This window comes from Phyllostomus hastatus, unplaced genomic scaffold, assembly GCF_019186645.2.
Source record: "Phyllostomus hastatus isolate PE091 unplaced genomic scaffold, TTU_PhHast_1.1 phas_contig_209, whole genome shotgun sequence".
Taxonomy (NCBI): Eukaryota; Metazoa; Chordata; class Mammalia; order Chiroptera; family Phyllostomidae; genus Phyllostomus; species Phyllostomus hastatus.
The window spans coordinates 12,337,090-12,364,599 of record NW_025333735.1 but is presented as its reverse complement, the minus strand read 5'-3'; the positions used below and the strand labels follow the sequence as shown (position 1 = coordinate 12,364,599).

At 36.7% G+C, this 27,510-nt stretch overlaps 1 protein-coding gene across 3 annotated transcripts in view; it reads right to left on the bottom strand.

Moving 5' to 3' along the window:
• Positions 1–27,510, bottom strand: part of ERICH3 (glutamate rich 3) — a 112,902-nt gene that overhangs the window by 23,298 nt on the left and 62,094 nt on the right. For all 3 annotated transcript variants that reach the window (XM_045835585.1, XM_045835587.1, XM_045835586.1), the window contains 3 exons: positions 19,816–20,002; positions 11,134–11,429; positions 5,238–5,474 (listed from right to left, as the gene is read on the bottom strand). In XM_045835585.1, coding sequence (XP_045691541.1) covers positions 5,238–5,474; positions 11,134–11,429; positions 19,816–20,002 — 720 coding nt within the window. The remainder of the gene's footprint in view (positions 1–5,237; positions 5,475–11,133; positions 11,430–19,815; positions 20,003–27,510) is intronic.

The window sequence follows — 27,510 nt, the reverse complement described above, 5'->3', positions numbered from 1 at the left end:
ATCCTAACAGCAACCGAGGATAGCCCTCTCAGAAGCTGCTATTATATTCTTATTAAATTCAGAAACCATATTGTCTTTTTTGAACCAATTATATATCCTAACCTTAGTTTACAATTATTTCTTCACTCCCTAGCATGGACCATGCATGATTTTACCACAGTTTAAATTTACCACAGTTCCAGTTTAAATTCACCATTCCCTCCATCAGTGTCTTAATTTTAACTACTTTGTTTTTGGTTTACTAGCTTGAAGCCCATACAGACACCTTAATTTAAGTGTACAAACTCAAGTACATAAACTCAGTTAAACATTTAGATCCTCAGTGATATACCATGTATCCCAACTCAGTGGACTCAATACTCTTCTGAGCTCTAGTGTGAATAATGTCTCTCTTTCCCATTCCTTAGTCCCAGGGTTCACAACAAAATCTGCACAAAGGCTGTTCCTATTTTCTTCAAATTAACTATGACATATCAATGTACAGTTACACTATTACTTGTATTAATAATTCTATCCTGATTATATTCATGTCCATAAAAATCTGTTTATATTTTATATAGATGCTGTGGTTCAGTCAGTATTTTCATGTACAGTAATACCTAATTAGACAAGTGCTTTGCACTCAGTAAGTATTTTCAAATGAGTGTATGCTTAATGAACATACAAATAGAAATCATGAAATTCCATCTATGAATATTAACTAGTTATTTGTATTACAGGAGGGCATATGTTCTCATACTGATCATTCATTACTTATTTCATCAATGAGACAAATATATACATTACCTTTTAAGAATAAATATCTGTAGGTAAATGTAGATATAGTAAGAAGAAGAGAAAAAGAAACCTTAAAAGTTCCTCCATATTTACTTTTAATTGCTCTTTGTAAGCATTAAAACAAACACCTAAAATACTGAGAATGTAATCAAATCATGTGTCACATTGTGCTACTGCCTAAATATTTTCACATTTACTTGTTAATCTAGTCAATCAGCTTTGCATTCTACAAGATTCTATTGGATGCCTGGGCAGTGTCTTTGCTATGTACAAAGCAGATTCAAAATTATGAAGAAATACCTCATGGAAAAGTGTATCATGTGAAACTAAAAGATGATGACATATTTAAATATTTACCATGACTTCCTATTTCAGCAACTGAAGAGTAAAAATAGATTAAGAAATTCTTACCATTAAGAAAAATTAAAGTTTGGCTAATCATGCAAAAATCACACATTTTGACTTTGGCCAGAAGGCCTCCTCCAATCTTCCCTTAATCTCTTCTGACCCTAGGAGCAGACAAGTTACTCTGAAGTTCACGGAGTGTGGTTTCGTAGCATGTATAATTTCACATAGAAAGAGCAGCCTTCTCTCCTATGTGTCTCTTCAAGCCCATAAACAAAGAAATGAAGAGAGAGATTTTTGCAGTCTGTAAGTCAAGTACACAGAATATTTTTGTGACTCTGGGATTTACATTTCAATTCGGCCTATTTCTTCAACAGACTGGAAAATAGCACAAGGGAAGTGTCCTTTTTTGCTAGAAAAACACTTGTTTTAGTTTTAAGTTCTTTTCTTTGTATTCTGGGAACAAATTTTGTCTCCACACTCCCCAACCCCTCTCAGTTCTTTTTTTTGAAAAGGAGCTTCTTAGTCTTTCCCTCTTACCCACAGGCACTATCATCCAAACCGTCTGTAAAAAAATGAAAGTATATTCTCAGTGACATGACACTTTTCCTTTTCAACCTCATAACATTCATCTATGACAACATATTTTCAACTGGCGAATTAGCAGCTGGAGTTGCTAATACAAATGCGGAGAAAAGGAAGCTGTCCTTCTTTTTAAATGATGGGAAGTCTCACCCATCATTCCTAAAACCAGGGTCTTTTCTGAGTCAGCTCTCAGTCCCCAGCACTCTATCACTCATGGGCTCTTCAGCACAGTGTATTCATCAAGGCAGGCAGTGCAATTGTTAGCTGGCGGTTTAAATGGGGCCTACTTGTCACAAGAGTGACAGTCTGGGCAATTGTTTGCCCTCTGGGAACAGGTTCAGGCAGGTTCAAATGAAATACATCCAAATACTAAGCACAAGATTCTTAATCATGTCAATAAAAAGGATGTACCAATGTCTGGGATTCAGTGGTCACAACACACCTCTTACACTTTTGAAGACAAAATTAGATCTGGCTTTTCAATAGAGTGTTCCAAAGAATCTATTACACCATTATAATTTTTAATATGTGCTATTTGTTTGCTGGATGAAATATATAATTCTGATATTCTATGCACTAAAATGTATGTTTTTAAAATAACATTAGATCAGGTTATCTAAATAAAAGGGTGGAAAAATAAATAAGCCTGACGTAGAGAAAAGGAAGAGTAATAAATGATGATACTTTGTCTCAGAATAATGTCCAACTTTTAAGGCAAATAACAAAGATGCAAAGGAGCTCTGAAAAGATAGCTTATTAACATCATTATCGAAACAACAAAATAAAATCATTAACCAATTTATTGGCTCTTAAATTTATCAACACTTATGGACTAGATTTTATATGTTCTAATAGCTTTTATTATATATCTATTTAAAATGCTCTATATTTTATATCTATATAATGCAGCAAAGATTGTTTCAATAAAATTCCAGTAATAATCATATAACCTAAATGTAGCTAGATATTATAGCACTAAAAAAAGTACCTCAGTATTCTTAGTGTTAAAAAAAATCAAGTAATTGCTTAATATTTATAAAATTTTCTTCATTAATCACCTCTGTGAGGAAAAACAAAAATAACACACAATCCTGGATTTCATAGAGTAATTAATTTGTGTGCTATTAGCTTATATAATCACCTTGAGGAGGAAAATTTCACACACAAGAAACAATAAATGAAAAATGAACTACTAAGTGATGGAGTTTCATAAGATCAAGACCTCAGTGAAGGTCACAGAAGCAGATGAGGAAGAAGAGGAGGGGATGAGCTGGAACTGAACAAAAGGTCTGGGAATAGACCGAGTAGTCCATCCAGGGAGGAGAGAGATAAACTTGGGTAGAATTAGAAAATGTCCATTCATATTTCCTCTGTTTAAAAACAAACAAAAAATAAATACAAAGACTAAAGAAAAAGAGCTCAAGATAAATCCCTCTAAAATGTTTATTCTTAACAATGCTTAATCCTTTTCTTGGGGGGAGGTGTACTTTAATTTTAGATAAGTGGAGATTTTCTGATTTGGAGAAACATGATATCGTTTTTTCAAAATTCAGGCTCTAAAGTTGGGTAATGCTTGTGTCTTGGTTCCACCATTTATTGGCTGTGTGAGTTGCTTAATGTCACTGCTGTCAAGTTCATTTATTTGTAAAACAGAGATAAAGAGAAAGAGTGCCTGCTTTTCCAGGTCATTTGAGGTAAATCAGATAATTCATGTAAAATATTAAGTACAATGCTTAGCACAAAATATCTTAATTAACAATAGCCATAGAATGGCTTTCCAAACACAGGGTTCCAATTATTTATATGCAAATGGTGTTTCGGTGTTAAGCTTACATATCATTGTCAGTTATTTGATAATTACAGATTTAAATGTTGAAAAGTTTCCCTCAAGGAAGATCCAAGTACTGCCTACATCATATGTTTGAATGTAAAGAAAAATAATAATCACTGCATCTCAGAAAAAAATCCATTTGATCCCAAGAAAGCTAGGTGATTATGTAGCACAAAAATAATCCCAGATGACTGCATATTAAATGAATGTACTTAATCTTTATGAAACCAATGGTTGATAATTTCCCATCATTACTGAGGAAATTAAAAATTGAGTCCTTTGAATTTTCAACCAGTTATATTTACACGCAAACACATTTTCATTTTCAATCCTTTTCCAGGTTCAAGTCACTGGTGTAGTTTCTTTAAAATTTGAGTCAGGTGAAGTCACTTTTCTACAGACTTTTTAACTTTCTCTACACCATGTAGGACTATAAACTTAAGTCCAATATTCACATTCAAATTGAGAAAAGACATATATTAGGCACACCTAAAAACATAGCATGTAATTATTAAGAGAATCTCTAGAAAAGGTCCAGTTGAAGACATTACAAAAAGTATTTCAGTGTTTTATCATTAATCTTGACTGGTTCTTTCAACTCCAATAAAAGTTAGAAAAAATCTTGTTTTCAAGTTTACTGACAGATAATGTTCTAAATGTTCACATTGTGCTTCACTCTTTACTGTGTTAGAAAGTTTAGTTCAAGCATAGTCATGATCTTCTCTATGGTTCTTAGTAAAATTATCTTCTTTTTTATTCTAACTGCTGTTCCTTACTTTATTGCCAGTATGTGTGCATGAAACTTCAGAACAGGTTTGCTGGAATTCTTTCTTGAAGAGAGTGGAACTATAAATATTTGTTGGGGTTTTCTTGATTACTTAGTTTACTCTTATATTATCCTGATATAGTCCTTAAATTCAAATTTTTGAGATTTTACATAGAAAAAATTTTGAGAGGTGAAAAAAATGGGGAAAATGAAGAGTAATTCAAAATGACATAATGTGACCTCGTTCTTTAGTTTAAAATAAATGGGTTCCTTTCTTGATTGGACATTATTTTGGTGAAATAAAGCTTTTAAAAGTCTCAAAGATTTGAGATGTATCTCAGATGAGGGTTTCTTTCTATACCCAAAAAGACCTGTGTTTTTCCTTGTGACTATTCAGATGTTTTTAGGCTTGAAGATTGTGCAGAGGCCACCTTTGCCAAGAAAGTTAACCCTTTCATGAAACTAATATGCCAGCATTTTGTGCTCGAGGTAAGTGGAGAAAAAAACATGAACCTAAGACAGGAATCTTCAACTTTTCCTTTAGCTGAATATAAGATACTTTTCATTTTTCCAAAGCCACAAAATTGTGTGTGTGTGCAAGTGAGTGTATGTGTGCATATATATGTCTTATGTAAGGAAGGATAGTTTAGGATTAAAAAATAATAATAATTCTCTAGGTAAACAGAAGATGTGTCACTACAAGTTTTACCTGACATCCTGCTGAAAAACCTTAGCAAACTAAAGAAAGAAGAATGATTAAAGAGTGACTCTATAATCTGGTATCTTACAGAAGACTGATTGATCAGCATCCTCTGGTTATAAATCCATGCTCTAAATATTCCCTTAAAAGACTATATCATTAAATATAAGGAAAAGAAAATTAGTATGCACACTTTTAACAGTCTATGTCATATGATAAGCTAAACAACTTGCCTTCTTTATCCTCTTCCAATTCACTCTCAGAGCATCCATCGGCCTCATCTTTCACACTGTCATCAGCATCTGGTGCCTTCTGGGATAAGGTTCCACTTTCTTTTTCAGGGTCTAAATGATCTTTTTCATCATCTGAGGGTGACTTTGATGTTCCATTCATTTGATCATCAGCCCGTTCTTCTTGGTTAGCCTTCCCATCTTGTTTCTCCTCCTCTACTTCAAAATCTTCTTCATATTCTGAAAAAGTAAAAATCTCTATGACAATGAAAATGGAATCCCCGTACTTAAGCCATTTCACCTTAATGAGATCTTTGACTCCGTTCCTCTTTTTTCTGGATCTTTCTTCACTTCTTTTTTAAATAATTAGTGGAAGTGGAAAACTAACAGCAAATGATCAAAGAATGCAATCAATTACATGTATAAGAGCACAAAAGAAATGAAGTTCCAAATGACAAGCTTAACAGAGTTCATTTACAGAAGGACATCATCATCTAATAATAACCAAAATGGACAAGAGAAGAACTTGATAGAAAACATTAAGTTAGAAATATATTAAAAATGAAGATAACAGTATCATAATAATGACAGTTAATTTGGAGATCCAGTGAGGTCATATTTCATATGAAAAATGTTCAAAATATTTGGATATTAAGTTAATGAATAGTGAAGTGGGAAATTTAATTAATCAAGGCCAAAGGCCCTGAGAAGTCACACTGTATAAAGCACATTCTTTGAGAACCAATGGACATCAAGAAAAGGCATTATGAAGGCTCTATACCTAAGCCAGGGTTGCAATCATTTACATTATTCATCCTTACAATCAATGAAACACTTATATTTCAAGAGTGAAAATTAGTACAGCCACTAATTTGCTTCATTCCCTACAGAGGTGCAAATCTGCAGCAGAAAAAGAAAACTGTCACCTCATATCAACTCCAGCTGTCCCTTGTGGTTATAAATTTTCACCTTTCATTTTTAATTGTTACCCTTTTTCTTTCACCAAAAACTAACAATCTGAAAATGACAACATGCCAAGGATAGAGAGCAAAAGGATTTCATGCAGAACCAATTAAGCAAATAAACAATTATCTTTAAAATGAAAATTACAGGGAAAGTAAAGATTTCCCTATTTTTGTATGTTTTAATTATTAAATATTCTGGTTTCTTTTCCTCTCGAGTAATTACTCAAAATCTATCCACCCTGTCCAATGAAAGAAATTTAATTTAGAAACGCATGCCCTGTGCATATGAGGAAAGTTTTGTTAATGCAGAGACTATATGAGGAAGATGTAAGAGGAAAAGTGAAATCAGAAACTTTAACAAATAAAGGCATTTGTCTATATGTCTTTTGTAAATGTTCCTGAAAACCTTTCTACTTTTCCCCCCATTATTCCCTCCATGGACAAAACCAAAGAGGGGTAGGATCAAGGGTGGGGAGTGGGGATGGCTGGGGTTGGGGGGAGTTGGTGGGAAAATGAAAACAATTGTACTTGAACAACAATTTAAAAAATTAAAAAATTAAAAATTAAAAGTAAATTTAAAAATGAAGGCAAAAAGAATTCATCACAAGATTGTTTTCGTTAAAGATTTAATATGAAGAACAATAAATGCAAATTAGTATCTGTAAAGCAGAACTATAAAGTAAGCAAGAAAATGAAAAAGAAGAAAATATAAACCATGCAATGGTTTATATTGCATGAAAGAAACAGGAAATATAATAAATAGAAATATTTTTATTTAAATTTTCAGGTCAACTAATAAGATAATACTTCACTTGACCCGGTTACTTATCAATCAATAAACCTTTAAGCGCAAAAGGACAAAATTGGGAGAGAACACAATCCTTGCCATCAAGGAATCTCCACTTTTTGTTGAGAAAATAAGACGTATTTATAGACTAGATACAGTACTCATAGAGGTTCGTATACATGGTTCCCAGTAATGTTTGTTTCAATACCACTGGGTTTTACCGTAATGGATTTTTGTATAGGACTCCATTCATTGTGTGAAATACTGTCCAATGAATGCAGTGGGGAAGAGCAGAAGGTTATTTGGATGTTCTGAAAAACTTCAAAAAGAGGAGTTTAGGCTAGCCACAAAATATACACACAGGGAGATATACACACAAATATCACATTACAGATATTTGCTCCTGGTCACAGGATAAGCAGGGGACTAGACAGAGCTGAGTGAACTGCTGTGATTCCATCAATAGTATTAGATAGTATTAATGCCATCAATGGGGAAACAGGAGGGTTTTGGAGTCCTGCAGTCCTGAGCCCAAGTCCCAGTTTAAACACTCACTAGGTATGTGACTTAGGTAATCTGCCTCACAAAGCTGTGGTATTAAAAGCAATAAACCTCAAAACATGCTTAGTACAGTGCCAAAGCCAGTAGGTGCCCAATCAGTATTAGGCATTAGCAGTAATGATTATGATTGGGGGGGTGAAGGGAGCTGGTCATTGGAAAAGAGAAATTACACACAGTATGTACTCTATACACTTTAATGAAAGCACCTGATTAAAATCAGAGATGTACAGTTACCACAATTACAGTTGTGTTATTGAAGCAGAGCATAAAGTTGAAGGAAAATGTTGTGAACCACAAGAATAACCCCTGCATCCTATTCTGCAGGAGCTTCTGTGTTTCTTCCCAAAGTATGAACTTTAAGGCTGTCCTGGCTTCATTTTACCCACCACTATCATCACATCTAAATATCAGTCTCCTATTAACCACAGAGCACTCCATGAGCATTACAGCTCGAAGCATGCCTCCTTTGTGTCATCTACTGATGTGTTTTCAATATGCATGAATTGGTGGCATGCTTTCTGGATTCCTTTTCATGATTTCTTTTTCTCCCCCATCTCATTATCCTTCTTTCTGAGAATTTAATTAGTTTGCTGTTTACCATCCTCACTAATGAGGAAGCGAGTCAACACGAGGTCAACATCAATCCAGCTGCAATCCACCCTCACTGACCTCCACTCCAGCTTCTCGCTGCCCTTCCCATCAGCGACTGTTCTGCAGAGAGCTGAAGCCTAGCTGCTGCTGCTTCTTTCTCTTTTTTTTTAATGGAAATGAGCAATTAAAGTCCATTAACTAGCCAACACAGAAGAAAGATCTTGGAAAAGCTGTATTATAGGCATAAAGTATGCTATGCAAAGTACTGGCCATGTTGGTTTAAGAGAAAATAAATGAAGAAAATGAAAAGCCTCTACTGAACATGACTTTGATAAACCTACATGTCTTGAAAGTTAAAACAGATGAAAAAGTTAAAATGCATCCCATTTGTTAATCTCTCTGCTATTGTTGTTGCCATAGATATTTCTAAATTCTCAGTCTAAGATGATAAAAAAAGACTAGAAGGGATCAGAGAGAGAGAGAGGTAACTAGGTCCAAGCATTGTAAGTGAAATCTTTTTGAAGATAGCCACTTTTTTCTATAATAAAGAGGCATAGAATCCAGTGCTCTACCCACTCTGTGATTGCTTTCTTGGATTACTGAAGCCCATGCAGCAACAAGAGGAGGTGAGGAAGAAGATACCAAGGATGTGCCTTTTCCTGATGCCAGCTCTTTCACAGGTCATGGCTAGCACTTCTATCTAGTCCAGTCTTTGTCTTCTGGGTATAAAAGGGGCACAGGCAGTTCCATTTCTGATCCTTTGGATGTATCACCCACAACCAGGTAACATCAAGGATAGCTTAGGCAGAATAGAAGGTTGGCCACTGTTTGAAAGTCTGAGCTTTGAATCAGACAAGCCTGGGTGTTGAAGAGTGGCAGAGTATGCCACCCCAAAATACACAATTTTGGTATAAGGATTATCTTGAGCCAAAGGTCACTGAGAAGTAGTAGATACAAGAAAAGCTTCCTTCCCTTCCCCATTTGCCTAAAAGCAGAACATAAATTTATGAAGGCGTCTCTCTTGCCTCTCTAGCAGGAAGTACAGAGTTAATCATAGGAGACAACTCTATGCCCTTATTACTCCAGATATGCACCACAGGAATCAACATAACAAACCCCAATAAAACTAGAATTTGTCAATTATTAGTTCTCCACATAAGGTCCATCCAAAAAAACCCAGTCATTGTTAATATAACAAGAACGGTTTGCCTGACATGGATATAACCTGGCAGCCCAGAAGAGTTAGTTAGAATACACATGTGTGAACGATGACGACTTCACTATACCAGTCAGTGGGGGTGGTAGACATCACTAAGTGAGCATGTGCACTGTGTGTCCATCACATCCAAAATGACTGAGCAAGTAGAGCAATGAATCTACCTCAAGTTTTGTATTAAGCTTAAACATTCGTCTGCAGAAACTATTCAGATGATTCAGAAGGCCAAGGCTGCAGCTATAGACAACTGAAGATTGTTAGCTTCATCACAACAATGTGCCTGCTCATGCATCACATCTCATATAGTTTTTTGGTGAAAGATCAAATCACCCAGATGACTCAGCTCCACTACAGCCCAGATTTGGCACCCTGAAACTTCTTGCTTTTTCCAAAATGAAAATCACCTTTGAAAGAAGAAATTTCAGACCATCAATGAGATTCAGGAAAATATGACGGGGGGTGGGGGGCAGCTAATGGTAATTGGGAGAACTGCATGAGGTCCCAAGGTGTCTACTTTAACGGGGACTGAGGCATCATTGTTTTGTGTACAATGCTTCTTGTACCTTCTTCAATAAGTGTCTCTATTTTCTACATTAAATGGTGAATACCTTCTGGACAGACCTTGTATATTTACCTTTCCACAATTTGCTGCCCCTAGAAGCTCAAAGTCCTTTTCCTTTGTCTTGTCACTTCACTAAAAATATATTGTTCTTTTGTTAACAAGCCATATAAACCTGAATTCTAACCACTCCTTTGAATTACTCAGTTCTGAGTGCTACCATGGGTATATGTGATGTGCAAGCTAATAAATTTATGCTAGTTTTTCCCTTGTTAATCTCTTTTGTCAATCTAATTTATAAGGACCTAAGATGAGTAGAAAGAAAACAGTTTTTCCTTTCCTACAGTTTGAATCCTAGTTCTGTTACTTTTTCTCTGCATGTCTGATCTATAGTTTCCCAACTTGTAAAATGGAGGTAATAATAATATCTACCACATGAAATGATGAGGATAAAATAACACAGTGTGAGGAGAGTACTTGGCTCAGTGATCACTGCCTGGCCCTTTTATTACTGTTATTATTACTACTATGTTTATGAATGTGAGTGCGAGGAGAAAGAGGGAGAGAGAGAAGAGGAGAAAGAAAAAGGAGAAGAAGGAGAAGAAAGGACAGGGGAGGGAGAAGTGAAGAGGAAGAAGGAGGAGGAGTAACAGGTAGAGGAGCAGAGGGAATCAGGAAAGGAAGTGAGGGGGAAACAGGGGAAGGGTAGAGAGGGGAGAGGAGAGTAGAATAAGAAAACAAAAAGGTCGACAAGTAGAGTCTAGGACCCTAAGCCTATGTCAACTGCTAGTTATGGAACTCTACCTCCATATAATCATACAGATTGTGCCTACCTCATGCCAAAGCATCAATATCACCAAAGCAAATATATTCAAACACACACACACAAAAGAAGCAAATTCTATTTGGTCAGAACGGTCTCTCTATGCAGAACTGAATAGATCCTCTGGCTCACACACATAGGCATAAACTCCCCTTCCCCTTCTCCCCTTCACAAGCACCTTCAACCCCTCTAGAGGCTGGTGACACAGGGTTCCAGGCAAAACAGTGGAGGAAGGTGGTCAGGGATTTCTAGCACGGAACAGAATTACCTAAACACCATAACTGAATAATATCACACAGTGCATAGTTTTGCAAATTTGATAATTACATGTTAAAGACTTAAGCAAAAGAACAATAGCAGTAACAACAAAAGAACCCTGTATCATTAGTTACCTTACCATATTTATATATATTTTCTTGGTCATCTTCCCAAACATGTTGTTTTCCTTTATGTTTCATTTCTTCTACAGCAGTCCGCACTTCTTCAACCCCTGTTTTTCCTTCTTCAGCTGAAAAAAAGCCTGAAGCAGAGCTTTTGCTCCCCTCCATCTCATTTCTTCTTGTCTTCATGCATGCTCTATCCTTCCCCAGTTTCCCCTCACCCTTCTTCAGTTCCTCTCCTTTATCAACACTTATTTGTTTCTTCAGTTTTGGTGAAGTTAGTTTCTTGTCAAGGCCCATCGCAATAATGCACCTATGAGAAATATGAAGATATGGTGTTTATCAACCTGTGTATATAGACAGTGGGACTTCAAAGTTTTTTTAAATTGCTTATCTTTATATATTCTTGTAATAAATGTAATAAGAAATATTTTATTAAAGTATACATCATTAACTAAAAGTAAACTTTTTATTAATACCAAAATCTTATAACGAGCAAAACAAATTCTTAGTAATTTTAGCCACACTAATAAACAAGAAAACAACAATAAGAACTTTAGTCCCAAACTAAAAGTAGTGCTTTAAAGCATATTTTTATCCTTATAACAGAGTTCAATACATGTATATCATTCAAGCCCTTAAATGAGGATTATGTGATAAAAGAACATTCAGGTTTACAAACACAGAGAAACTAAGATAAAAATAATCAGAAGAAAAAAGATGCCATTCAGTCTTTGGTAATTCATTATTCCAACAATACAACAACAAAAGAGTACATGCAAGGCTGACTCTAAACAAACATGGTTGAGTTTTTTAAGAAACATATGGTCACATATTGTACCCTTTAAATAAACACCTCAGGAACCTTCAGTTTATTTTAATATAACAGTCATGGCCTTTGAGGCCATAAAAAGAGAGAGAAGGTCACTTCATAATACTGAAAGGAAGAATTCATCAAGAAGACATAAATATTGTAAAGTTATATGCACCCAAAATAGAAGTACCCAAATATATAAAGAAAATCTTGGAAGACTTCAAGAAAGATGTAAGCAAAAACACACTTATACTATGAAATTTTAACATCCTACTGTCAACAATGGACAGATCTTCCAAACAAAGAAGCAACAAGAATATCATGGTACTGAATAACACCCTAAATTAAGTGGACTTAACTGATATATACAGAACTTTTCACCCCAAAGAAGATAAATATACATTCTTTTCAAATGCACATGGAACATTCTCAAAGATAGACCACATGATAGGACACAAAACAAGCCTCAGTGAATTCAAGAAAACTAAAATCATATCAAGCATTTTCTCACATAGCAATGGCTTGAAACTAGAAACCAACCTAAACGAAAAAACTCAAAAACAGTCAAATTCACAGAGACTGAATAATATTATTAAACAATAACTGGATTAACAAGATCAAGGAAGAAATCAAAAAGTTTCTGGAAACAAATGAAAATGAACCCACAAAAGCCTAAAACCTATGGGACACAGCAAAGGTAGTCCTGAGAGGGAAGTTCATAGGAATACAGGCCTACCTAAAAAAGATAGAAAATTTTTAAATAAACAAACTAACACTACACTACAAACAAAGCCCAGAGAAAGTAGAATGAAGGAAATAATCAAGATCAGAGCAGAATTAAATGACATAGAGACTAAAAGAACAATTCCAAGAATCAATAAACCCAGAAACTGTTTCTTTGAAAAGATAAACAAAATTGACAAGCCTTTAACCAGACAAAGCCCATATTTAGAAATCAAAGGAAGTGTATACTGTGTTCATGAACTGGAAGAATTAACATCATTAAAAATGTCCATACTACCCAAAGTAATTTATAGATTCAACATGATCCCTATTAAAATACCAATGACATATTTCACAAATTTAGAACATTTCAAAAATTTATATAGAGCCATAAATGACCACAAATAGCCTCAGCCATTTTGAGAAAGAAAAACAAAGTAAGAAGGATCACAATACCTGATATTAAACTATGTCACAAGGCCACTGTAATCAAAATAGTCTGGTACTGGCAGAATAACAGACACATAGATCAATGGAACAGAATAGAGAGCCCAAAAATAAACCCAAGTCTCTATGGTTAATTAATATTTGACAAAAAGGTCAGGAGCATAAAATGGAGTAAAAATAGCCTCTTCAATAATTGGTGTTGGGAGATCTGGACAGATACATGCAAAAAAAATGAAAATAGACCACCAACTTACACCATACACCAAAATAAACTTGAGGTGGATAAAAGACTTAAATATAAGTCATGACACCATAAAAGTCTTAGAGAAGACCATAGGCAGGAAAATTTCAGATATCCCATGCAGCAATATTTTCACCAATATGACCTCTAAAGCAAGGCATTTAAAGGAAAGAATAAACAAATGGGACTACATAAAATTAAAAAGCTTCTGTACAGCTAAAGAAAACAGTATTAAAATAAAAAGTGAGCCAGCTGTATGGGAAAACATATTTTCCAATGATACTTCAAACAAGGATTTGATCTCCAAAATATACAAAGAACTCACACAACTCCACACCAAAAAGATAAAGAATTTAATTAAAAATGGGCAAAGGACCTGAACAGATGCTTCTCCAAGGATGACATGCCAAGGGCCCACAGACACACGGAAGGATGCTTAGCATCACTAGCCATCAGAGAGGTGCAAATTAAAACCACAATGAGATACCACTTCACACCAGTCAAAATGGCCATTATAAACAAATCAACAAACAATAAGTATTGGAGAGGATACAGAGAAAAGTGAACCCTAGTGCACTGTTGGTGGGAATGCAGACTGGTATAGCTACTGTGAAAAACAGTATGGAATTTCCTCAGAAAATGAAAAATGTAACTGCCTTTTGACCTGGCAATTCCACTGCTGGGATTATATCCTAAGAACCTATGCACCCCAATGATCATAGCAGCACAATTTACAACAGCCAAGCACTGCAAGCAACCTAGGTGTCCATCAGTAAATGAGTGGATCAAAAAACTATGGTACATTTACATGATGGAACACTACACAGCAGAAAGAAAGAACTCCTACCCTTTGCAACAGCATGGATGGAATTGGATAGCATTATGCTAAGTGAAATAAGCCAGGTGGCAAAAGACAAATACCATATGATCTCACCTATAAGTGAAGCCTAATCAACAAAACAAACAAGTAAAAAAGAACCAGAGACATGGAAATAAAGAATAAACTGGCAGTGACCAGAAAGGAGGGGGAAAGGGGATTACAGAGGAAAGATCAAACGGTAATGGTCAAGTCAAGGAACATGTACAAAGGACCCATGGACAAGGACAACGGGGTAGGAATTGTCTTTGGGAGTGGGGGTGGGATGGGGCAGAGGGGAGCAACTGGGGGAAAAATGGGGACAACTGTAACTGAACTTAACAATAAAAGAATGTCAGGCACAAAGTGTGTAAGACATATTATTCCATTTATATAAAAATATCAAATAAACAATATCAAATATTTTAATAAAAATTAAAAGAAGAATGGCCTTTGAAACCTATACCACAATCTTTGGTGATTTTTATTAGCACTAAGCTTTGTTCTTTTATTGGCAATAATTTGTAGAGGCCATAAAGTTATTCAAAGTCAAATCTGGTGAACCAAGCAGATAATCTGCATGTATTAAGACATTTAAAAAAATACTCAAATCAATTACAAGTCACATAAATAATTTCTTCCATAGCTTTTATCCTATCTCTCATTAATACCAAAATAAGAATTCCAATAATGACAATACATACATTAATAAAATGATAATTATAATAATATGATTACAGAGCACTCCCTCTGTGTCAAGCTCTTTGCTATGTACTATATATGCATTATTTTACCAGATTTGTTACACCACAGACTGATAAATTAAGAACTATCATCACACTGCTTTTCAATGAGGAACTGAAGGCTAAAAGGGTTCCATGACGTGCCGAAGCTCAGCCTGCAGGTCAATGATGGAGCAGGATTCCAGCTCAGGACTGTTAAACCCCAGGAACTCACATTAAAGTACAAAAATATTGTTAGATTACAGATACAGTTCTCTCAGATGACTAGCTACACAAGCAAATTAACAGAATCTGGAGAAGTTTTCACCAAGATCTAGAGATAATCCATGATCTGTAAAAAGGGCTTGGGCAGAAATCAACCTCCATAGTCCTCCTCTAGAAATAACTCCTCTCTTTGTCTACAGGTCACATGATTATCAGGAAACTGGATCAAATAGGAGCAGTGGGGGGTGGGGGAGGTGAAAAGAGATTAGAATGCAGTAGAGACTTATCAGTACAGGAAGAAAAGAAATAATGTGTAAAATTTAACAATTGCCTCAATGTGAATCAAATCCAATGGCAATTTCTTTTTTTTTTTTTCAGAAAAGAGGAAGTAAAACTGTCTTTATTTGCAGATGACATGATACTATACATAAAGAACCCCCAAGATTACATCAAGAAACTACCAGAACTTTTTTTTATTTTAATCATTGTTCAAGTAGTTTTCTGTCCTTTACTCCCATCCCAGCCCACCCACCCATCCCTCCCCACCTCCCTCCCATTTCCACCTCCCCTAGTTTTTGTCCATGTGTCCTTTATACTTGTTCCTGTAAACCTGTCCCCTTTTCCCCTGAAATTCCCTCCCCTCTCCCCTCTGGTCACTGTCAGCCTGTTCTCTATTTCAGTGTCTTTGGCTATATTTTGCTTGTTTGTTCATTAATGGCAATTTCTTAAATTCAATATTCACTGAATTTCAGCTATCTGCAATCTAGCAACAGCATAGGAATTCTGTCAAGAAGCAAATGTGAGAACTTAGTTACGTCACTTCACTTTTGAGTACAACCCCGCCCCCGCCCTCCAGTCCATGAAACAAAACTAGAAGGATCTGCACTCAAAGTACCTCTCAGGTTGTAAGAAATGAGATGAGTGCACTTTCCTCACTCACATTAAGCATAATAAATACATAACTACCATGATGATGCACTTAGCACATTGCTTTCCGTAAAATAAAGATGTCATGAATCTTCACAGAATATGACTACCTGCATTGCCTTCTGTTCAAGCTGTTCTTCCCTTATCCATGGCAACATCAAATCCATTGATTTGGAGCCTCTGATATGCTGTTACTTTAAGTTTACGTTGTGAATGTGTAGATGCTTTGATGCCTCCCTACTGCATGCACAGACTTTTTATTGCCCATCTGCTTAAGGGAATTGGACAAACAAAGTGAGTAACATCTGTGCTCTCCTCCTCACTGACTACCTAGTTGACTTCGGAGTGTAATTTGAGGTGTTGATTACTTGAGCTCCAAGCTCTCTGCTTTCTGTTTGGTAGGGCAATTCTCCTTACTGTGTTTCACTCTGGTAACTGAAAATAACTACCAAGCCTCTTCGAGCAGTTTCCTCGACTGTGAGGTAAGTACAATGGTTGAACCTCAACACTTCAGAAGGGACCACAGCTGAGCTTTTCTTGTTTTATGAGAACCTTAAGCAGGTAATTCCTAATCATTTTTAGTACTGGTATTCCCTGCTGTTTTGTTTTATCATAATAAAAATTCCAAGGACCACTACTTTTTAAGTGAATTAAAATTAATTTCATTTTTAACAAATTGGAAGAATTAATGGACAGCCCTTAAAATGAGTAAAAGTATTATGGATGTGACAATAAAAAACAAAGGTTATTCAATATTACAATTGACATCAGTCTCCTTCGGGGTAGTTCTCCACTGTCACTGGAGCTCTGCAGCCTGGTGTCAGAGTGGTGCTCAGGTGGCAGGGCCAGACGGGCAAGGAGCCAGCACTCACTCACCCATCCATCCCTGCCCCCATTAAACCAGTCTGCCTCCACTGTCACCTGGTCTGCAGCAGGCAGATATCAAATGACACCACACTGTTCTACTTTGGACATTCACAGATTTTGTTTGAAGAAATGATACTGAAGCTAACAAAAAACAGAAAATGGGTGAAGGGAGTCAAGAGGTTAAATTACAATGTTGTTTAGAGTTTAAGAAAATAATAATTAAATTTAAAAAGAAAACCAAGGACTATAAGAACTGTGACTTTCAGCTGAGGGTAATAGGACTTACTCTTTAATATCATAGCTACTTGCTACTGTTATTTGAAAAGCTCAAAGAAAGAAGCTAGAGACTAGTGAAATCATGTAAAGAAGTGCACAGAAGCCAGTGAGTGTTGCATTGGAAAAGAGAAGACATCAATCAGATTTTGGAATTGATTGTTAAACCCCCACAGAAAGTGTTTAAGACCAAACATTTACAGCTTAAATTTACACAGCACCTCCCAAAGAATGCAATATGTTTACACATGGATGGTTGTGTATATAAGTTCATTAGCTCTCCTAAGACTTAAAGAGACATTTGTTAAATGAGTTGCCCACAAATATGCAGGAAGAAAACTTGAATTGGAACAGAAAAGCAACTTCCAGTGGGTCCTAAGTACATTCAGGCAATCCTATTGTTTGGGACCATGCACCCTCCCACTTACTGGATGACACTTTCACACCTCACCTCTCTCCTAAACCCTCCAAATCCCTCCTCTTCCAGCCTCAACTTCACAGATAAATTCTTGTTTGACTAAAAAAATAGAAACAATCAGCAGAGGCCTTCCAGTTTGTCTAAACACATCCACCAACTTACCTCTCTCTCTATTCCTTATGCCATTTTTCCACCTCTTATTACAATGTTTCTCCTCCTCTGAGGTTAACACCTCTGCTTGAGCCCTGGATCCCACCTCTTCTCATCCACCCCAGCACGGTGCCCCAGCAATTTCTTCCTCTATGTCATTCATGTTTTATCAATTTTTTCCCTCTAGAGTATCAATTTTTTTCTTCTCTAGTGTATTAGTCCTATCTATCAGCCTATAACCATATTATACTAACTTCCTTCTTAAAAAATAAAATGACCCCTCTGACCCCAACATCCTCCTACCTTGCTGCCACCCAATTTCTACCCTTTATACAGATACTTATCTATATTCTCTGGCCTTCGCTCATTTCCAATTATGTCTTAAACCCACTCCAGTGAAACTTGCATGCCTACCACTCCACTATAACTTGTCCCAAGGTCAACAATAACCAACACATTACCAAATCATGCTCAATTCTCCTTCTTCATTTACTTAATTTATCTATATATTCAACCATGTTGGTCATGTCTTTCTTTTCATATGTTTTATTCATTTCCTGTTTTATTCATCATTCTTTAACTTCTCTTTCTAATCACTGGCTTTCTTTCTTAGGCTTTTTGCTTGCTCCGCTTTATCATCCTCGTTTTTGAACTGGAGTGACCTGGAGCTCATTACTCAGGCATCTTCTCTATCTGCATTAAATTCTTAAGCAATCTCATCCCATCTTATGATTTAAATGTCATCTATATGCAAACTATTCTCAAATTTATATTTCCAGCTTGGACCTCATATCGGAACCTATGGATATCTTAAACTTAATTTGCTCAAAACCAAAACCTCTTCATTCCACTTTGAAACCTGTTTTTTTCCACAATCCTCCCCATCATAGTACAGTTAACTGGACATCTTTCCAGTTCTTCAAGTGAAAAACTTTTCAATCATCTTTGACTCTGCTCTTTATCCTATAACCTATATCCAGCCCATCAATAAATGCTGTAAATTCTGTCTTCAAAATACATGCAGAACACAGTCACTTCTGTTTCTAACATTCTCTCTCTGCTCTGGACTAAAGTAGTTTCTACCTTTCCCCCAACCTCCCTCATTTATTTTTGCCATAGGAGCTACTGCCAAATCATGACAGGCCATTGCCCAGAACTTACCACAGAAGCTTTGTGTCATTCTCAGAATAAAAGTCAAAGTCCTGCTCTGACCTTCGGTCCCGCATTACCTGGCCCCCTTGTCTCTCTGGCCTCATCTCCTGCCATCACTCCATCCCTTATTTTGTCCTCACTAGTGACCTATATCTCCCTTACCCTGTTTTGTGTTCTTCATGCTCAGTACCATCTGATATATGTTAATTAGGTTACTGGGATGATATTTGCTCCTTCCCCATTAGAACAGACTCCATGGGGGGAGGTACTTTGGTTGGTTCACTGCTGAGTTCCAGCTTGGCATATAGTCAATTCTTTATGAGGACTTTCAGGAAAAAAAAATTAAAGAAAGCTTGTAAGGAAGTCCCCTAATTTCAAACACAATATTCAACATCAAAGTTGACAAACAACAATCAAAGCTGACTTTTATCGTGCATTTATTTTATTATGCCTGAGGTTAAAATTAGGGGCATAAGAATGATATTTGGGCCACAGCACAATGCAGTCACAGCTTGAAAATGTATAACCTATACTATCCAACCTTATAAGCCAAATGTTTTTACGAATTTTAGGGCTTAATCCAAAAACAATTCCTAAGAGGAAATGGGAATCTTTTCTCTTTCACTCCAGAAACAGAACTTAAAGCATGATAAGGAAAGGAACAGAGAGAGAAACATAATTTGAAACACCACCAGCTTTTATCCCCATTACACAATATGTCTAGACATCTAATTTAGATCTTAAAATTTCAGGTACAACACACAGTTAAACCACCTTAGATATTTTAGTTCCTTAACAAATGGTGCAGAAAAATGTATCAGTAAAAGCATCAGAAGAAAATGTAGCAAAACATGCCCTCCACCAAAGGACATTTGTTTCCATACTTGTAGCAAGGGGATGATCTCTCCACACACACAAACCCAAAGTAGCCTCTTTTGCCTCCAAGTCTGGAACCTTTCCGATGCTTATATTCACAGCAGGAGCTTAACCTGTTCACTTGCATCCCATTCAGGAAAAAGGTGAGACTGAAGGGGAAACCATGATGTCTTTTGGAAATAAACTGAAAGGTCTCTGGAATTAAAAAGGAAATAAATTAGTTAAAGCAACTGACTTTGGACTAACATGTTCTACATCACATTTTTCTGTTAGACAATACAATATTATTATCTAGATCACCTTTTAACATGGGAACCATTTTTAATCATGAAAAAAACATTCTTTATTTTTACTTATTAAAAGCACTCTAAGCCTTTATAAAACTCTTTGTTTTATAGTAATAATAATAATAACACCACCTATCATCTTATGAGCACTTACTATGGCCAGACATTATGCCTGATTACGATGGGTGTATTTCTCAACAACCACATGAGGTGGGAATGTGACTATCACTAGTTTCCAGATGCAGACATTAAGGCTTAGAGAAGCACAGTGATTTACCCAAAATCATACAGTAAATGGGAAAGTTAGTATTTGAATCTAAACATCTCTCTCTAGATCCTATGCCTTTATCTTGCTATGTTATCTATTAAAGAAGTACACAACAAAAGGCTAATGTGAACTCAGTAAGGCTTTTAAATAAATGAGTATTTTAAGTCATGACATGAAAAATCCTAATTCATACACAGATGAGGCAGACTTACTTGGTCTCCAATCCATTCTCAATTCCACCTGAATCTGAGACCCCTTTTTTCCTGCTAACCACCGAAAAGTCCCACCAATACTAACAACCATTGCTTGCAATTAATAGGTTTTCATTATTCCAAGTCTTTATAAGGCTCTTTGAAAAGATCTCACCATAGAGTTCCCAAACCCTGCATCTGAAATACCATATTCTATAAAGTGACTCAGAAACCTGCTACTCCTGACACTGCTAATGTCACTTCCTACCCCAAAAAAAGTTTCCCTGGATTCTTCTACTTCTACTAAGAATAGAGTTAAAATAATTTTTGCTCCTCTGCTATGTACATATTTCTATTGTTACATGTATCACACTATATTAAAATATGTCTGCAGCAGCAAATGTTGGCATGCATCAGAACCACCTGGAGAACTTATTAAAACTTATACTGCTGGGCCTCACCTCAGAGTTTCCGATTAATTAGGACTCCAGAATTTGCGTTTCTCTCAAGTTGCCAAGTGATGCTAAGCTCTTGGTCCAGAAATCACACTCCGAGAACCCTGATATAGATGTTTGATGCCCTATATGTTTGTGAAATCCATGAGACCTGAAGTTGGACATACTCACCTTCATTTCCCCAGATCCCAGTGCAACGGCATAGGAGGCCCCCAGTAAATAATCAGTGGATTCTTATTTTAATCCATTTCTTTTACAGTCATCTAGAAATACCGTATATACCACATTATGCTTCTAAAAGTAAACCTGACTAAATAAGTCTACTAAAGAATAGACTTATTGAGAAAGTAATTCTGTCATTTATACATTAGATGCTATATATTCTAAAATCCAATTGTCTTTATGATATATGGGCTCTTTAGTGGTAACCAGAAACCTTTCATTCAAGAAACTGGAATGGGGCATTCACGTGATATGATCCATTCTGCTGCAGCATCACACCCAAAGTACCCAGCCCAGGAAGAGAGTGCACCCAAGGAAATGCTGAGAATGGGCATGGGACATCAACTTCTAGATGTGACTGCTCTTCTGTTTGCTGCTCATCTGACTGCAGAGCTCACCCACTGACTAGTTCCATTTCTTTCTTTCCTTTTCCCAAACTTACTAAACAAGAATTGACACCTCTGCCTTTATTCCCTTAATATTTTGTAATTTTATATTTTTAATTTTAGCAACACTTCCCAACCCTAACTTGATAGTTTCTACATAGAGTAGTGGAAAGAAAGCAAACCATAAATTTGCATTTCAGAATTCTTATCCGTGAAATAGAGATGGCAGGAGGAGCGGGTGAGGGAGTGAGGTGGAGGGGGTGACCCAATCTGTCCACTTCACAGAGCAGTCTTAATGATTACATAAGGTTCAGTATTAGAAAGCATTCTATAACATTTATATAATGTAGTTATTCACTGTTGACTGACAATGGGTAGCACTACTTAGGCAGTGAGGAGAAATAAAAATACTGAAAAAATGTCAAATGGGATCCCTTCCTTCAAGAACTTATAATTTAGCCAGACAGAGACTAATTGAATATACCAGACTTCTGGAGTGAGGTCACCAAATCCTCTCCCCTTAGAATGGTGTATCTGAAAATGGACCAAAGATTTAAAATAAACCAAGCAGCAGTTATTCATGAAAATAGGCTGAATTTTTGGTAAGAGCAGTGGACATCGGAGGCACTCTCGCCTGAGGCTGCTCCTGTCTCTCTCACCTGCCACTATTTCATCACCGGAGTTCTAACAGGGTAGGGCAGGCCATAAATAACCAGCAGCTTCACTGTAGGTGGGGGCTGACTTGATTTCGAAGAGAAGACAAAAAACCTTGGCCAGTGGCATTACCACTGATAAGTAGCAATTTCAGAGGCAAGCTAACATAGAAGGCCAAAGGTTCTACTAGCCTGAAACTGTAGTTCTAACTAGGGCAAGCAACAGGCCAGTAAACTAGCCAGAAATTTAACTGAGAGATACAGGTAATAAGGCAATCATAGATGCATTTATAGGGGAGCAAAATTTGCCATCCCAAGATGTGTCTCTTTGGCATCAGGATTATTTTAGGCTGATTATTTCTACCAAGCAAAAGACTGAGGAAGAACCTTTGACCTTCTTCCTAACTGCCTAAAAGAAGTCGGAGGACCTGCTCAGTAAAGGAAACTGTCATCACATATAACTCTAGCTTAGTATGAACTAGATGTGAGAGACAGGGAGGAACCTAGCAAGGCCCATTTGATTAAAGTTTTCTCTCTGACCCATTGTTTCTGTATGACCCAGCAAACACTTGTTTACAAAATATTAACTTGTTTCATCTGCCTGTGAATTGCTTCACTTCTCTTTGAAGTTCCAGACCTCTACCTCCTTCTCCTTAGCCTAGAAGGACATATGTACCTCATCTTGCCTAACTGTCTGGAATCTCTTATGTTTGTGCAGATTCCCTGAATGTGTGTGCTGGATTTTCTCCTGTTAATCTGGCTCATGTCATTTTAATTATTTGACCATCCCAAAGAACCAAAGAAGGGAAGGGGAAAATTTCCCTCCTCCACACATTCAATTAGCGTGTACACATCCTCAGGTACCTAGAAATGGAATAGATTAGAGTAGGCCCAACCTATTCATACATCACTGGACAACTGGGAGTTTGCATTCACAAATGAAGAAAACACAAGAGAGTCTAGTGTGAAATCAAAGTTGGAGAAGACTTGAAAACTGCCTGAACTTGGAATGTACTCTTGAACTCACTATAGCAAGTTGAACATTGCCCTCTAAAAATTCATGGCCACCTAGAACCTCAGAGTGTGACCCAATTTGGAAATAGCATTTGGCAGATATAATTAGTGAAGGATCAAGATGAGATCACCCTGGATTTGTTTTATTCTAATTCCAATGACAAATAGTCTGATAAGAGAAAAGAACACACACAAAGACACACAGGGAAGCATGACATGTGAAGACGCAAGCAGGGATCACAGTGATGGAGCTGAAAGCCAGAGAACACCAAGAGTGACTGAGAATCATCAAAAGCTGGAAGAAACAAGCAAGAGTTTTTCCCTAGAGCCTTTAGAGGGAACATAAACCTGCTAACACCTTGATGTTAGACTTCTGGCCTCCAAAACTATGAGAGAATGAATTTCTATTGTGTTAAGCCATCAGTTTGGAGGACAATTTTATGCCAGCTCAAGACAATAGAATGTAAAAACAATCTGAGCAGAGACATCACTGGCTGTGTACCAAGGAGAGAGAGAAGGAATTACACAGAACTGTTCCAGATCAGTTACTAAACAAAACAACAACAACAAAAAGCAAGAACAATAATCTTCAAGAGGAAAAAGTCAGAATTCAGAATCACAGTTGCTCTAATACATGACCATAGTTGCTCTAATACATGACCTAATACATGAGCATGACATAATACATGTTCAGTTTTTCACAAAAAGTCAAAAGATGCATAAAGAAACAGGAAAGTATGACCCATTCTCAGAAAAAAGGCCATCAAAACCACTCCTAGAAGCCTACTCAAGAGAAATGAAAGCAGGTGTCTACATAAAAACCTGTATTTGTGTATTCATAACAGCATGATTTATAACAGTCCTAAAAGTGGAAACAATACAAATGTCCACCAACTAGAAATGGATAAATAAAATATTATACATCCACGTGATGGAAAATACGCACTCGTATTCAGTGATATGAGAAGAGAGCAACTGTTGATAGATGATACAACTGGATGACCCTCAAAAGCATTATGCCAAGTGAAAGAAGACAGCAAATACCACCTATTGCATAATTTCACTTATGAAATGCCCATAAAAAGCAAATCTGTAGAGACTGAAAGCAGGTTGGTGGGCACCTGAGGCTGGCTGTAAGAACAGGGATTAACTACTAATGGGCACAAGGAAACTTTTAGAAGCGATGGAAACATTCTAAAACTAGTCTGTGATAGATACTGGCTGCACAACTCCACAAAATACCTAAAAATCAGTGAATTGTACTCAGAATAAATGAATGTTACAGAATGTGAGTTGTACCTCAACAAAGGTATTTCAAAAAACTTAAAAAATCTACATGTGCTAACCAGATAAGTCCCCATACAATGAAATGCTCTGGTTTTAAGTGTAGCACGAGAGCCATAGCCATCACAAGAGATGGATATCACAAAATAGAAGTCAGCTGAGAAAATTTCACAACCTTATTCTGAATCTTAAAAGATGGGGAAGATTTGAATTTAAAATTCTATTTTGAATTTGAAATCCATTGTCCTATTGCAGACAAAGGAAATGTCACACAAAAAGACAAGATAACAGAATTGAGGGGTAGGGAGAGTAATGTGTAATGCACAAATAGTGACAATAGAATCAGGTCTGGAAATACAAGAAAATGGGGCGTAAAAGGAAGAAATTATAAGAGGGTCAGAAACCAGTTACTTTGTTCTTTGTATCCACATGAACCCAGGAGGCCAAGGTTTGCCTCATGTGAGATGATGAACATGGCCAATCAAAATGCCTGTGAAGAACTGCATTCTTCACAAGTAGCAGAAATTTTCAGTGACTTGTTAGGTGTGGGTAATAAACAATCAACATGTGGCTTTATGTCAAACCACAAGACATCATGAATTACTATGGGAATAAAGGATGCATTTGCCACATTATTAAATAATTAATTGTATTGTTATTTCCCACCCAAAAGCAAGACAACTTAACAAATGCCACATTTTTAATGAGTTTACTGCTCCAAGCATAATGTTAAATTTTTTTACAGAAATCTTTTTAAAAACTATTCACATTTCACTGAGTCTTACACAGCTTTGATTTGTAAAAAGGGCAGATTCTTTTCAGTTCAGCTAAATTGCTAAGATTGCTTAACCACAAGTCAACCCTGAGCCATTGCACTTTACAATTTTGAATGCTTATTTTCCTGATAACAACGGGACAAGCTGAGACAAAATTATTGTGTGGACAGGATTCAATTATTTAAGTCCCCATTCCATCCTATTACTTAAGACTGTTCAATGACATAACAAAAAGACTATCCCAAGACCAATATTTTTGCAAAAAAAAAAAAGCACACAACCAAGTAACTCTCTTGTAACATTTGGTTTTGCACGCTAGTCACAGAGGGTATATAGTCTCCCAGAAACTCATTCAGCTAAGTCATGTTCTTCTTTCATTTGTATGTACCATCTTTTCCAGCAGTCAAATAGACATTATATATGCATTTTATTGAATAAACAGTGATCTAAGACCCAGGAAGAGTTTTATTATGTTAACTCCAACTTTACAGTATAGCTAATTTCAGCAATTCTTCTAAATTAATGGCTGAAAGTTATACTGTTAAAAAATAAATGCATGTATCTACGCTACTATCACTAGCAGTTTCATACTTATCATATAAAAGTGTCGGAAGACCTTTGCTACTGAAAATAGCTAAGTGGGGATGGAGAATGCTAAGCAAAGGCCCTGCACCTGGTTAGGGGGACGAGATCTGCTCTTGATTGTGCCCAGAGCTGCACATGTGCCCTTGGGAAGCCTGTACCTCTGGACTCCTCTCCTTTTCCTCACCTACAAAATGGAAGGAATGAACTCTCAAATGCTGTAACAAAGTGAGACAAAGCAAATCATAGCTCAGCCAAGTATAAAAATGGGGGAAATATTTCTAGCATTATTTTTATAAATTTTATATATTTTATAAAATAAAATGTATTTTTATTTATAAATAAAATTTTATAAGTAAAAATATAATTTATTTTAAATTAAAATTAACATTCACATGTTCACCCTTCCTTATGTTGGAAAGTTTTGATATTTAATTCCTCAATATGTATGGTTTCTATTTAATTGCTTGAATTTTTAAAATTAATATTACTGTTTTTTAAAAAGATTTTATTTATTTATTTTTAGAGGAAAAGGAAGAGAGGGAGAAAGAGAGGGAAAGACACATCAGTGTGTGGTTGCCTCTCACACACCCCCTGTTGGAGACCTGGCCTGCAACCCAGGTATGTGCCCTGACTGGGAATCAAACTGGCAACCCTTTGGTTTGCAGGCTGGCATTTAATCCATGGAGCCATACCAGCCAGAGCAGTATCACTATTTTCTTGATGAGGGAAAACAGACAAGCCAAAAGTAATAACTCCATGTTTGCCCCCAACTCCTCCCTTAACCCCCAAGTCTATATATCAAGGAAACCGAAGATGGAAACATAGGTAAACACGGCTTGCCTCCTCATACAACCACAGAAAACCCACAACTAGACTACAAAATAAATATCACCCACAATCATCATAAAATTGAGCTGTATAGAAGTCCAACAACCAAGGAATTAAAGAAGCCACATTCATCCAGAGGGGTAGGAGAAGTAGAGACACACAGAGAGGCACAGATATGCAGACACATGGAATGAGCAGTCCCACACCCAGGTGTAGTAGATAAAAATTGGGAGGGATACCTCAGGAGCAAGGTATCCCAGCCCCACACCAGACCACACAGCCCAGTATTCCAGTGCCAGGAAGATAAGTCCCTCTAACTTCTAGCTGTAAAATCCAGTAGGGGCTGGGGTGGCAGATGAAACTGCATGATTCTCAGGTATCTCCTCTTATGCCAGGGCCTGCAATGGACTTAGGGCTTACTCAGATTCACTCTCGCTGCACTCTAGCACTGGGGCAGCAGCTGGAAGGGCACCAGTAGTATATGGGGAGAAACTGAAGTATCTGCCATCAAGGTGAGTGATGGGAGACAGCTTCCTCCTGGACAAAACTCCAGAAGCCAGTCAGCGGCCATTGTGCCCTTTCCAAGCCCTCCAACACACAGAGCCACAGAGCAGTGACACCATGTTTGAGACTCCATTAACCTGGTTCTTACTGGATGCCCTGCCCTGGCAGTTACCTAAGGCTCTACCCCATCCAACTTACCTGTGTGCTTTTCTATAATAGGCCATGCTACTAAAACAACAGAGTTAGAACA